Here is a 15,114-nt window from a genome sequence, read left to right as displayed (position 1 = left end):
GGCTAACCTCCGCCATTTTGTTGTTTTTCTCTGGGAGTAAAACCGTGGTTTGATAAAGTGGCATCAATCATCAATTGCCAACATGTCTGCTTGTTCGCAGCTATTCAATAGTGGATTTAGACACAGGAAGCCAGGTAGGGCAAAATGGATTCTCTGGTCAGTCAATAACTTTAATTGATTGATGAAGTGCCAAGGAGCCATGTACTCTTTGAGGGCTTGAGATTGACATCCCTGCAGTACACTAAGGGACGTAGGTCACCGCTCCATCGGTTTTCCCCATCAAAGTAGCTGTTTAATGTCAACAATTCAACTCAATGGATATGTAGATTGTACTTAAGCCTCTGTTTTAGTGGGTGCAGTAGGTAACACTATTCAAGATGAACACGCTTCAGTCACCCGGCAGACAGTTTGATTGGTTACATGTGGCTCAGCCACTGTTGAGCCCTTTAAAGGCATTAATCATGCTCCGAACACAACCAGTGACAACACCACAATTAGGCTCTTAATCGTCCATGTCAACCAATCGCGCTTCTCGTTGAATAACGTTACTATTTTATCCCGAAGTACGTGTTAGAATGCACAAATTTGACTGTGATTACACAACTCATTCATTTACATCCCAACCTCTTGCTCTTATTTACTCCATTAACTCGATACTTTAGTCCTTTTAACATTTTAGCAGCTATTTTTTATATGTTCCTAAAATATTGAATGAATAATTCAAACAGTGCTGCAAGCTAAAGCCATAGTTGAAGCTCACAAAATGGTGGCATGCGGGGAAGGTTTTCCGCTAAATAAATTCACATAGCTAATTAGATCAAGGAATCAATGGAGATGTTTGCGGAGTGGGGGTCTGGAGCGGACAGATAGTGGCGTGCTGCGCGCCGCAACCCACTCCAGCAAACGAGCTTGACCTCTTGTGTCAAACCAGGAAGTGTTGTGGGAAAAGGCACGGACAGGGGTCCAATGGGAATGAACCGTCTGCCATACCACAGCAGTGAACAGGCACAGCAGAAGCTAGTGTGTGTGTGTGTGTGTGTGTGTGTGTGTGTGTGTGTGTGTGTGTGTGTGTGTGTGTGTGTGTGTGTGTGTGTGTGTGTGTGTGTGTGTGTGTGTGTGTGTGTGTGTGTGTGTGTGTGTGTGTGTGTGTGTGTGTGTGTGTGTATCGTGTCTCTCCCACCATCTCTCCGTGGCAGCCAGAGTAACTCTGTAAATGACTGACCTTTCCTGGGGACTGGAGATGAGGGGAGGAGGGAGGGTAAAAGAGGGAGCGAGGGATGGTAGAGGAGGAGGAGAGAGATTAAAGTATCAGATGAACTAAAGGAATACAGTGGAAGAGGGAGAGAAAGTGAGAGAGTAAAATAATATGGTTGTTTTGTTGCAGGGCATCATGTTCTATGAGTCAGTATACCACCCAACGATGTATTACAAAGCAGTCCTACTGCTACTTAATCATGAATAGCCAACGACAAATAAAATGGTTGGTCATATTAGATATATTGGTTATATTATTGTTGCCAAAACAAAAACTCTCACTTGGTGTCTCTCTCTCCACTGTATTCTACAGTAGTTATGTCAACTCCCTCCACCATGGTGACTACAAGGAGAGGGGAGAGGAGAGGAGGAGAGGGGGGGTAAAGAGGGAGTGAGTGATGTGAGAGGAGAGAGAGAGAGATGGGTAGACTGTAATAAAGTTGAAGCAGTAGGAGGCTGTCAACACTAATAGATGGGGGAGAGGAGGAGAGTAGAGAGAGGGTGAGTAGAGAGAGTGAGTAGAGAGAGAGAGAGAGAGGAGGAGAGTAGAGAGAGATAGGAGAGTAGAGAGAGGAGGAGGAGAGTAGAGAGAGAGAGGAGGAGAGGAGAAAGAGAGGAGGAGAGTAGAGAGTGAGGAGGAGAGAGAGGAGGAGGAGGAGGAGGAGGAGGAGGAGGAGAAGAAGAGAGAGAGGAGGGAGAGGAGAGAGAGGGGGAGAAGAGGAGAGGAGAGAGAGAGGAGGAGAGAGAGAGAGGAGAGAGAGAGGAGGAGGAGAGAGTGAGGAGGAGGAGGAGAGAGAGAGAGAGAGAGAGAGAGAGAGAGAAGGAGAGAGAGGAGAGAGAGAGAGAAGAGAGAGAGAGGAGAGGGAGAGGAGGAGAGGGAGAGGAGGAGAGGGAGAGGAGAGAGAGGGAGGATGGAGAGGAGAGAGAGAGAGAGAGGAGGAGAGAGAGGAGAGGAGAGAGAGAGAGGAGGAGAGGGAGAGGACCTAAAGAGGGTGGTGAATGTTAAATGTAATAGAGTAGTCCATTCTACACTCAACCTGGCTGAAGCATGACTGCACACCATTATACCCCAACAGTGATCAGAACACACACTGGGACACTGGCCACTGCACGGTACCTATCATGCTGTAGAAGGTTTATGTTGGACAGACTTTATGGAAATACATTGGCATACTTGGATAGCCCTTTTATTTATGTTTAGTAGACCTGGGTTGCTGAACTACACAAAAGTGATGGGTAATCTTTTCTGAGATCTGGAAATAATGTAGCGAAAGCTTCCGGAGATAATGCTGACTGTAGGCTTTAGCTCAGGGGGATAACATGGTCCTAAGCTCCACCGGAAGACCTGGACCCGGGTTTGAAACCTGCGTGTTCATATACAGACACTGGACACACCTTTCACCTGTACACACTGAACACAGATGAAACGTGTTCTCTCCCTCTAACCCTCTCTCTCTCTCTCTCTCTCTCTCTCTCCTAGGAACAGGGAAGGATCGGCGTCATCTTCAACGTGGGAACGGACGACATCGTCATCGAGGAGAGCGCGGTGATGGTGAGCGACGGCAAATACCACGTGGTGCGCTTCACACGCAGCGGTGGCAACGCTACCCTGCAGGTGGACAGCCAGCCCGTCATTGAACGCTTCCCCTCAGGTAGGACCGTAGGGAGGGAGGGAGGGAGGGAGGGAGGGAGGGAGGGAGGGAGGGAGGGAGGGAGGGAGGGAGGGAGGGATTAAAGTATCAGATGAACTAAAGGAATACAGTGGAAGAGGGAGAGAAAGTGAGAGAGTAAAATAATATGGTTGGTTTGTTGCAGGGCATCATGTTCTATGAGTCAGTATACCACCCAACCATGTATTACATAGCAGTCCTACTGCTACTTAATCATGAATAGCCAACGACAAATAAAATGGTTGGTCATATTAGATATATTGGTTATATTATTGTTGCCAAAACAAAAACTCTCACTTGGTGTCTCTCTCTCCACTGTATTCTACAGTAGTTATGTCAACTCCCTCCACCATGGTGACTACAAGGAAGACATTTTCTGTTTCTGATCCCTGATCTTACTGAGCTGGATCTATCCACACTGTTAGAACCATTATCCCGGGAAGGCAAGGAATGAGTCAGTAATGGTTGAATGATGGTTGAATGAGTCAGTAATGGTTGAATGATGGTTGAATGATTCAGTAATGGTTGAATGATTCAGTAATGGTTGAATGATGGTTGAATGATTCAGTAATGGTTGAATTGTCATATTAATAATGATGCTGTTCTTACACACCAATGGGTGTTTCACTAGCCTGGCGACCATTCTCTTTAGCGAACCCACTCCCTGTAGTCCATGTCATGTGTCTTTGGCAATGGCAAGGAGAGGAACGTTAGCTAAAGAGACTGGTTCTCACAGTGTTTCAGAATAATTCAGAAAGGTCTGATTCAAATTGAGTGTTTTCTCCAGTAAAAGTTTGAGCTCGCTGGTTGATTCTCCTGTTGCGTGCCTGTTGTCTCATCCTATAGCGCCAATTACTACTGTCTCTAGGGAATTCATGGTTCAATGAGAAAAAGTTCACAAAAGTTTGTTTATGGTTAACTCTAAGAAAAGAAACCCACTCCACAGTATGAAATCCCAAACCCTGCCTCTGTGGAGTGATATCCAGGAGTAACGCGGCCTCTCTCTCCTCTCTGGAAAATCTAATTGAAGTTCAAATTTAACATGGTTAAGGTAAGGTTTAGGGTTAGGTAAGGGTTATGGTTAAGGTTAGGCTAGGGATGTCTCAAGGATCCCGGATAGCACTAACCTTCTTCACTCTGGAACCCTCTGTCACCGTGGTGATCCAACCCACACACTTTGGCTCCATTGTCTCCTGCAGAGAAAATCCAGATCCTCTCTCCATCCGTCAGCACTAGGACAGAGGTCCATCACAACCAGGAAGAATAGAACGCCAAATAGAACACAGAAGAATAGAACACAGAAGAATAGAACACTGAATAGAACACATAATAATAGAACACAGAGGAATATCACTGAATATAACATAGAAGAATAGAACACAGAAGAATAGACCACTGATTAGAAAACAGAATAATAGAACACAGAAGAATAGAACACTGAATAGAACAAAGAAGAAGAGAACACTGAATAGAACAAAGAAGAAGAGAACACAGAAGAATAGAACACTGAATAAAACACAGAAGAATAGAACACAGAATAATAGAACACTGAATAGAACACAGAAGAATAGAACACAGAAGAATAGAACACTGAATAGAACATAGAAGAATAGAACACTGATTAGGACACAGAAGAATAGAACACAGAAGAATAGAACACAGAAGAATAGAACATATAAGAATAGAAAACAGAAGAATAGAACACAGAAGAATAGAACACAGAAGAATAGAACATATAAGAATAGAACACAGAAGAATAGAACACAGAAGAATAGAACATATAAGACTAGAACACAGAAGAATAGAACACAGAAGAATAGAACACAGAAGAATAGAACACAGAAGAATAGAACACAGAAGAATAGAACACAGAAGAATAGAACATATAAGAATAGAACACAGAAGAATAGAACACAGAAGAATAGAACACTGAAGAATAGAACACTGAAGAATAGAACACAGAATAATAGAACACAGAATAATAGAACACAGAATAATAGAACACAGAAGAATAGAACACAGAAGAGTTGAACACAGAAGAAGAGAACACTGAATAAAACACTGAAGAATAGAACACCGAATAGAAAACAGAAGAATAAAACACTGAATAGAACACAGAAGAATAGAACACTGAATAATATAACACATAATAATACACATAATAATAGAACACATAATAATAGAACACAGAAGAATAGAACACAGAAGAATAGAACACAGAATAATAGAACACTGAATAGAACACAGAAGAATAGAACACAGAAGAATAGAACACAGAAGAATAGAACACTGAGGGGAACACAGAAGAATAGAACACGGAATAGAACAAAGAATAATAGAACACTGAATAGAACACTGAATAGGACACAGAAGAATAGAACACAGAAGAATAGAACACAGAAGAATAGAACACTGAATAGAACAAAGAAGAATAGAACACTGAATAGAACACTAATAATAATAATAATTCAGAAAGGTCTGATTCAAATTGAGTGTTTTCTCCAGTAAAAGTTTGAGCTCGCTGGTTGATTCTCCTGTTGCGTGCCTGTTGTCTCATCCTATAGCGCCAATTACTACTGTCTCTAGGGAATTCATGGTTCAATGAGAAAAAGTTCACAAAAGTTTGTTTATGGTTAACTCTAAGAAAAGAAACCCACTCCACAGTATGAAATCCCAAACCCTGCCTCTGTGGAGTGATATCCAGGAGTAACGCGGCCTCTCTCTCCTCTCTGGAAAATCTAATTGAAGTTCAAATTTAACATGGTTAAGGTAAGGTTTAGGGTTAGGTAAGGGTTATGGTTAAGGTTAGGCTAGGGATGTCTCAAGGATCCCGGATAGCACTAACCTTCTTCACTCTGGAACCCTCTGTCACCGTGGTGATCCAACCCACACACTTTGGCTCCATTGTCTCCTGCAGAGAAAATCCAGATCCTCTCTCCATCCGTCAGCACTAGGACAGAGGTCCATCACAACCAGGAAGAATAGAACGCCAAATAGAACACAGAAGAATAGAACACAGAAGAATAGAACACTGAATAGAACACATAATAATAGAACACAGAGGAATATCACTGAATATAACATAGAAGAATAGAACACAGAAGAATAGAACACTGATTAGAAAACAGAATAATAGAACACAGAAGAATAGAACACTGAATAGAACAAAGAAGAAGAGAACACTGAATAGAACAAAGAAGAAGAGAACACAGAAGAATAGAACACTGAATAAAACACAGAAGAATAGAACACAGAGGAATAGAACACAGAAGAATAGAACACTGAATAGAACATAGAAGAATATAACACTGAATAGAACATAGAAGAATAGAACACTGATTAGGACACAGAAGAATAGAACACAGAAGAATAGAACACAGAAGAATAGAACATATAAGAATAGAAAACAGAAGAATAGAACACAGAAGAATAGAACACAGAAGAATAGAACATATAAGAATAGAACACAGAAGAATAGAACACAGAAGAATAGAACATATAAGACTAGAACACAGAAGAATAGAACACAGAAGAATAGAACACAGAAGAATAGAACACAGAAGAATAGAACACAGAAGAATAGAACACAGAAGAATAGAACATATAAGAATAGAACACAGAAGAATAGAACACAGAAGAATAGAATACTGAAGAATAGAACACTGAAGAATAGAACACAGAATAATAGAACACAGAATAATAGAACACAGAATAATAGAACACAGAAGAATAGAACACAGAAGAGTTGAACACAGAAGAAGAGAACACTGAATAAAACACTGAAGAATAGAACACCGAATAGAAAACAGAAGAATAAAACACTGAATAGAACACAGAAGAATAGAACACTGAATAATATAACACATAATAATACACATAATAATAGAACACATAATAATAGAACACAGAAGAATAGAACACAGAAGAATAGAACACAGAATAATAGAACACTGAATAGAACACAGAAGAATAGAACACAGAAGAATAGAACACAGAAGAATAGAACACAGAAGAATAGAACACTGAGGGGAACACAGAAGAATAGAACACGGAATAGAACAAAGAATAATAGAACACTGAATAGAACACTGAATAGGACACAGAAGAATAGAACACAGAAGAATAGAACACTGAATAGAACAAAGAAGAATAGAACACTGAATAGAACACTGAATAGGACACAGAAGAATAGAACACAGAAGAATAGAACACAGAAGAATAGAACACTGAATAGAACAAAGAAGAATAGAACACTGAATAGGACACAGAAGAATAGAACACAGAAGAATAGAACACAGAAGAATAGAACACAGAAGAATAGAACACTGAGGAATAGAACACAGAAGAATAGAACACAGAAGAATATGACACAGAAGAATAGAACACAGAAGAATAGAACACTGAATAGAACAAAGAAGAATAGAACACTGAATAGAACACTGAATAGGACACAGAAGAATAGAACACAGAAGAATAGAACACTGAATAGAACAAAGAAGAATAGAACACTGAATAGGACACAGAAGAATAGAACACAGAAGAATAGAACACAGAAGAATAGAACACAGAAGAATAGAACACAGAAGAAGAGAACACTGAATAGAACACAGAAGAATAGAACACTGAATAAAATACTGAATAGAACACAGAAGAATAGAACACTGAGTAGAACACAGAAGAATAGAACACTGAATAATAGAACACTGAATAATAGAACACAGAAGAATAGAACACAGAAGCATAGAACACAGAAGAATAGAACACAGAATAATATAACACAGAAGAGAACACAGAATATAACATAGAAGAAGAGAACATAGAAGAATAGAACATAGAAGAATAGAGCACAGAAGAATAGAACACAGAAGAATAGAGCACAGAAGAATAGAGCACAGAAGAATAGAGCACAGAAGAATAGAACACAGAAGAATAGAGCACAGAAGAATAGAACACAGAAGAGAACATAGAAGAATAGAGCACAGAAGAATAGAACACAGAAGAATAGAGCACAGAAGAATAGAGCACAGAAGAATAGAGCACAGAAGAATAGAGCACAGAAGAATAGAGCACAGAAGAATAGAACACAGAAGAGAACATAGAAGAAGAGAACATAGAAGAATAGAGCACAGAAGAATAGAGCACAGAAGAATAGAACACAGAAGAATAGAACACAGAAGAATAGAACACAGAAGAGAACATAGAAGAAGAGAACATAGAAGAATAGAACATAGAAGAATAGAGCACAGAAGAATAGAGCACAGAAGAATAGAGCACAGAAGAATAGAGCACAGAAGAATAGAACACAGAAGAATAGAGCACAGAAGAATAGAGCACAGAAGAATAGAGCACAGAAGAATAGAGCACAGAAGAATAGAGCACAGAAGAATAGAACACAGAAGAGAACATAGAAGAAGAGAACATAGAAGAATAGAACATAGAAGAATAGAGCACAGAAGAATAGAACACAGAAGAATAGAGCACAGAAAAATAGAGCACAGAAGAATAGAGCACAGAAGAATAGAACACAGAAGAATAGAGCACAGAAGAATAGAACACAGAAGAGATAATAGAAGAATAGAGCACAGAAGAATATAACACAGAAGAATAGAGCACAGAAGAATAGAGCACAGAAGAATAGAGCACAGAAGAATAGAACACAGAAGAGAACATAGAAGAAGAGAACATAGAAGAATAGAGCACAGAAGAATAGAGCACAGAAGAATAGAACACAGAAGAATAGAGCACAGAAGAATAGAACACAGAAGAGAACATAGAAGAAGAGAACATAGAAGAATAGAACATAGAAGAATAGAGCACAGAAGAATAGAGCAAAGAAGAATAGAGCACAGAAGAATAGAGCACAGAAGAATAGAACACAGAAGAATAGAGCACAGAAGAATAGAGCACAGAAGAATAGAGCACAGAAGAATAGAGCACAGAAGAATAGAGCACAGAAGAATAGAACACAGAAGAGAACATAGAAGAAGAGGACATAGAAGAAGAGAACATAGAAGAATAGAACATAGAAGAATAGAGCACAGAAGAATAGAGCACAGAAGAATAGAGCACAGAAGAATAGAGCACAGAAGAATAGAGCACAGAAGAATAGAGCACAGAAGAATAGAACACAGAAGAGAACATAGAAGAATAGAGCACAGAAGAATAGAGCACAGAAGAATAGAGCACAGAAGAATAGAGCACAGAAGAATAGAACACAGAAGAGAACATAGAAGAATAGAGCACAGAAGAATAGAGCACAGAAGAATAGAACACAGAAGAATAGAGCACAGAAGAATAGAGCACAGAAGAATAGAGCACAGAAGAATAGAGCACAGAAGAATAGAGCACAGAAGAATAGAGCACAGAAGAATAGAGCACAGAAGAATAGAGCACAGAAGAATAGAACACAGAAGAGAACATAGAAGAATGGAGCACAGAAGAATAGAGCACAGAAGAATAGAGCACAGAAGAATAGAACACAGAAGAGAACATAGAAGAATAGAGCACAGAAGAATAGAGCACAGAAGAATAGAGCACAGAAGAATAGAGCACAGAAGAATAGAGCACAGAAGAGAACATAGAAGAATAGAACAGAGTAGCTGGGCAGCCTGTTGACACCAGCATGTTATCTCTGACTTTCATTTCCTTGTAATTGAATTCGGAGGCCTCTTTTCTTCCTCTGTTGTTGTCGTTGTTGTTGTTGTTGTCGGCGTCGTTATTCTGTCAGTCGAGCGTTTCTCTTTTTCTCTCCCCTCCTGCTGATCGAGGTTTTGGAGTTTATTTGTTTGTCGGTTTAGTTGTTGGGGCTGATGCTATTGTTGGGTTGTGAGTTTGGGGTGGGGTGGAGGAGGAGGAGGAGATGAGGGGATTTGAGGGGAACGGGGGGGCGCTAGGCAGATTATCTTTACTCATTTATGATGTCGGCTACATACACAGTCTATTTAGAGTGGCTCTTTGAAGGTTCCCGGTCTGTATGTCTGTCTGTCTCAAGTCTTCCTGAGGGAAAGCGGAGCTGCTGCGCATTAGGAGTGCAAAGCTCTGATGGGACGGAGGGATAGAAGAAAGGAGGTAGGAAGGGGGACTTCTAATTAACCCAGGGGGTGTGGGAAGTGAAATAGGGGAGAGGGGTACATTTTAAGAAGGAGGAAGAATGGCGTCGGAACAGAAGCCTGTGACACAAATTATTATTAATCCACTGAGTTTGTCTGAAGGAATCCCTCCAAAAAATGGAACAGAATTTACTTATGAACGTACAAGTCACAAAATGGTTGACCTGTGTGGACATAGCGCATTCAAGGCACTCTTACCAGAATGAGTGATAAAGATCAAAGGCCTTTATTACAATGAATGATCTATCGGGGAGAATATGTCATATCCACTGGTCGACCAAGAACCAGATCAACTGCCGATGCAAACTGAATGGCCACAGTCAAACTATTTCCAGATAGAGATTAAAAATGCGGTCAGGATTCTCCATTAATGTATATCTGGCTGATTTATTTCTGTCTACACTATAGGACAATGGTCTCTCATGGCCATTTTGGATCAGTGCAGAGAGCCTCTCTGTGCAGCCATAGCGTCTGTAAATACATGTGCATGCTTCCCGGCCGAAACGGTTTGGAAGAGTAGGTGCATATATTATGATGACATTTTGTGACGTTTTTGTTGGTTTTGGACTTCGGCGAGGGTTTTTTCGGGTTGATCGGGGACACAACATTTTCTCTTGAGGCAAGCTGGAGCCGGTAGCCGAAGTCTACCCCCCTTCGTCGTGGATTGGTCAATAGTAGGAATTCTTCGGTCTTTGTTGTCATTCAACGAGAGACAACACGTTTTCACGCACATTTTTTCATTGAGAATAAAGATGGCTGGCTGGAGGAGATGAGGGGGACTCCTGCTCATCTCATAGACTGTGGGCAGGTGATTTGGAGGGTAACAGGGACAGACCGGGGAAAGATAAGCTCTCCCAGAGGAGGGAGGGAGGGGTAGAGGGGGTTTCGCTGTCATAGCATTACAGTGAGCTGAGGTACTAGCTGAACAAGTACAAAAACACACATATTACATTGCAAGACCACCGTCCTTGGTGTGGAAGTAAAATATTAACCACTGAATAAGAGAGAACAGGTAGACTGGCCTTCTGAAAATAATCCATTTTACATCTTGGGTTTTGAGAACTGCCCTCAGTTCAACTGCAGCAAATAGCAACCATTCAACAACCTCAGCTTCAGAATCCCAAGGTAGGCTTTAAAAGAACAGGAAGTGTGAGGAAGCCGTGGTGAACTGCAGCAAATAGCAACCATTCAACAACCTCAGCTTCAGATTCCCAAGGTAGGCTTTAAAAGAACAGGAAGTGTGAGGAAGCCGACGTGGGTCAAACATTCAACAACCAAATACCTTTGTTGATATTTTTTGGGGAAAGCTCTAGAGTTGGTGTGTGTGTGTGTGCATGCGTGTGTGCGCGTGCATGTGTGCGTGTGTGCATACCCCAGCCTAGACAGAGGACAGACATGAAGTGACACAGTAACACCCCTGTCCCCTCCAGGCCCTCAGAACAGTATTATTGAATTCTTCTCCCCAGATGCAGGCCAAAGAAAACCATCATGGTCTCACACAGAGAGACCAGGTCTGGGTGATTAAGGTCAGACAGATGGGGTATCTCTCCATATGGGCCACTATTGCCCTCAGATTGGTTTTACACCTATGTTTGTTTGTCTGTCAGATAGAAGTGATGGAGACTAGAGCAGGACAGTTACCTCTAAAATAAGTAGGAAGTAGTCTCAGGGTTAGTATTGATGGTAGAGCAGGACAGTTACCTCTATAGAGCAGGACAGTTACCTCTATAGAGCAGGACAGTTATCTCTATAGAGCAGGACAGTTATCTCTATAGAGCAGGACAGTTACCTCTATAGAGCAGGACAGTTATCTCTATAGACCAGGACAGTTATCTCTATAGAGCAGGACAGTTACCTCTATAGAGCAGGACAGTTACCTCTATAGAGCAGGACAGTTACCTCTATAGAGCAGGACAGTTACCTCTATAGAGCAGGACAGTTACCTCTATAGAGCAGGACAGTTACCTCTATAGAGCAGGACAGTTACCTCTATAGAGCAGGACAGTTACCTCTATAGAGCAGGACAGTTACCTCTATAGAGCAGGACAGTTACCTCTATAGAGCAGGACAGTTACCTCTATAGAGCAGGACAGTTACCTCTATAGAGCAGGACAGTTACCTCTATAGAGCAGGACAGTTACCTCTATAGAGCAGGACAGTTACCTCTATAGAGCAGGACAGTTACCTCTATAGAGCAGGACAGTTACCTCTATAGAGCAGGACAGTTATCTCTATAGAGCAGGACAGTTATCTCTATAGAGCAGGACAGTTATCTCTATAGAGCAGGACAGTTACCTCTATAGAGCAGGACAGTTACCTCTGTAGAGCAGGACAGTTACCTCTATAGAGCAGGACAGTTACCTCTATAGAGCAGGACAGTTACCTCTATAGAGCAGGACAGTTACCTCTATAGACCAGGACAGTTATCTCTATAGAGCAGGACAGTTATCTCTATAGAGCAGGACAGTTATCTCTATAGAGCAGGACAGTTATCTCTATAGAGCAGGACAGTTACCTCTATAGAGCAGGACAGTTACCTCTATAGAGCAGGACAGTTATCTCTATAGAGCAGGACAGTTATCTCTATAGAGCAGGACAGTTATCTCTATAGAGCAGGACAGTTATCTCTATAGAGCAGGACAGTTACCTCTATAGAGCAGGACAGTTACCTCTGTAGAGCAGGACAGTTACCTCTATAGAGCAGGACAGTTACCTCTATAGAGCAGGACAGTTACCTCTATAGAGCAGGACAGTTACCTCTATAGTGCAGGACAGTTACCTCTATAGAGCAGGACAGTTACCTCTATAGAGCAGGACAGTTACCTCTATAGAGCAGGACAGTTACCTCTATAGAGCAGGACAGTTACCTCTATAGAGCAGGACAGTTACCTCTATAGAGCAGGACAGTTACCTCTATAGAGCAGGACAGTTATCTCTATAGAGCAGGACAGTTACCTCTATAGAGCAGGAGAGTTACCTCTATAGAGCAGGACAGTTACCTCTATAGAGCAGGACAGTTACCTCTATAGAGCAGGACAGTTACCTCTATAGAGCAGGACAGTTACCTTTATAAGAAGTAGGAAGTAGTCTCAGGGTAGTGTGGACCCGGCACAGCCAGAAGAGGCCTGGCCACCCCTCATAGCCTGGTTCCTCTCTAGGTTTCTTCCTGGGTTTTGGTCTTTCTAGGGAGTTTTTCCTAGCCACCGTGCTTCTACACCTGCATTGCTTGCTGTTTGGGGTTTTAGGCTGGGTTTCTGTCCAGCACTTCGAGATATTAGCTGATGTACGAAGGGCTATATAAAATTAACTTGATTTGATTTGATTTGACGTGCGATAGGTCTTTCCTCAGATAGACCCATTGACATCTCCACAACCGAGCTAACGTACAACAACAAGACGTTGATGAAGTTTTGGCATTTTAGTCGACTGGTTGCAGAGCCTCAGGTGCTCAAGGTTTAGGAATCTTGTGTTCTAATGGCCAAGTTCCCATATAACAGGTTTCCTCCTCTCCCCTGGTTATATGATGGTGTTCAACACAGTGTGGGGCCAGTGAGCCTCTCTCCTCCTTCTCTGTCGTGGAAGTCTACGAAACGAGACGCACTAAGCATTACATTTACCAAGATGACTATAAATGTATTTAGGTTGCAACTAAGAATATTGCTCTGGTCTAGTGTGTACAGTATGTTTCTATGTGCCTCTATCTACAGCACCAGCCGAGGATTAGCAGGAGCAGTAGCACTATGTTCCTTACATGACTAGTTACATTGTCATCCCACATTCAATTCCTTATAGCTGGGCTGTCTCCAGATGATTGCCATATCTGTCGCCTCGTAACTACATCATTATGACCAGTTGAGTACACACTGTCCCAACACACTATCCTGATCCAGGGGGTTTTCAGAACACCACCAGTAAAGCTGTCTCGTGGCTTTGGCTCCTGGCTGTGCCTGAGAAGAAAGGAGCTTAGAGAGAGAGATATAAACATTTTGAGGTACACAGAGAGGAAGAGGGAAGTGGGGAAAGAGTTAGGTAGGAGAGAGAGGGGGGGGGGGGGAGGTGCACAGAGAGAGAGGGCGCAAGAGGAGAGAGGGGAGTGTTTCTGTAGCGATGTCCCCCTACCCTCAGAATGAGGGTGATAATGAGAGGTGATAATTGTGATAATTCCCTGTATCACCATTCCAGTGGGTCAGAAGTTTACATACACTAACTTGACTGTGCCATTTGAGTCAATTGGAGGTGTACCTGTGGATTTATTTCAAGGACTACCTTCAAACTCAGTGCCTCTTTGCTTGACATTATGGGAAAATGAAAAGAAATCAGCCAAGACCTCAGAAAAATAATTGTAGACCTCAACAAGTCTGGTTCATCCTTGGGAGCAATTTCCAAACGCCTGAAGGTACCACGTTCATCTGTACAAACAATAGTATGCTAGTATAAACACCATGGGACCATGCAGCTGTCATACCGCTCAGGAACGAGAAGCGTTCTGTCTCCTAGAGATGAACGTACTTTGTTCCGAAAATTCCAAATTAATCCCAGAACAACAGCAAAGGACCTTGTGAAGGTGCTGGAGGAAACAGGTACAAAGTATCTATATCCACAGTAAAACGAGTCCTATATCGACATAACCTGAAAGGCCGCTCAGCAAGGAAGAAGCCACTCCTTCAAAACCGCCATAAAGAAGCCAGACTACGGTTTGCAACTGCACATGGGGACAAAGATCATACTTTTTGGAGAAATGTCCTCTGGTTTGATGAAACAAAAATAGAACTGTGTGGCCATAATGACCATCGTTATGTTTGGAGGAAAAAGGGAGAGGCTTGCAAGCCAAAGAACACCATCCCAACCGTGAAGCACGGGGGTGGCAGCATCATGTTGTGGGGGTGCTTTGCTGCTGGAGGGACTGGTGCACTTCACAAAATAGATGGCATCATGAGGGAGGAAAATAATGTGAATTTATTGAGGCAACATCTCAAGACATCAGTCAGGAAGTTAAAGCTTGGTCGCAAATGGGTCTCCCAAATGGACAATGACCCCAAGCATACTTCCAAAGTTGTGGCAAAATGGCTTAAGGACAACAA

General features: G+C 41.9%; 1 protein-coding gene across 17 annotated transcripts in view; it reads left to right on the top strand.

Moving 5' to 3' along the window:
- Positions 1-15,114, top strand: part of LOC139534958 (neurexin-2-like) — a 1,135,712-nt gene that overhangs the window by 1,071,301 nt on the left and 49,297 nt on the right. For all 17 annotated transcript variants that reach the window (XM_071334534.1, XM_071334530.1, XM_071334533.1 and 14 more), the window contains one exon: positions 2,735-2,906. In XM_071334534.1, coding sequence (XP_071190635.1) covers positions 2,735-2,906 — 172 coding nt within the window. The remainder of the gene's footprint in view (positions 1-2,734; positions 2,907-15,114) is intronic.

Source organism: Salvelinus alpinus, chromosome 11 (genome assembly GCF_045679555.1).
Source record: "Salvelinus alpinus chromosome 11, SLU_Salpinus.1, whole genome shotgun sequence".
Taxonomy (NCBI): Eukaryota; Metazoa; Chordata; class Actinopteri; order Salmoniformes; family Salmonidae; genus Salvelinus; species Salvelinus alpinus.
This window is presented reverse-complemented; position numbering and strand designations above follow the sequence as displayed.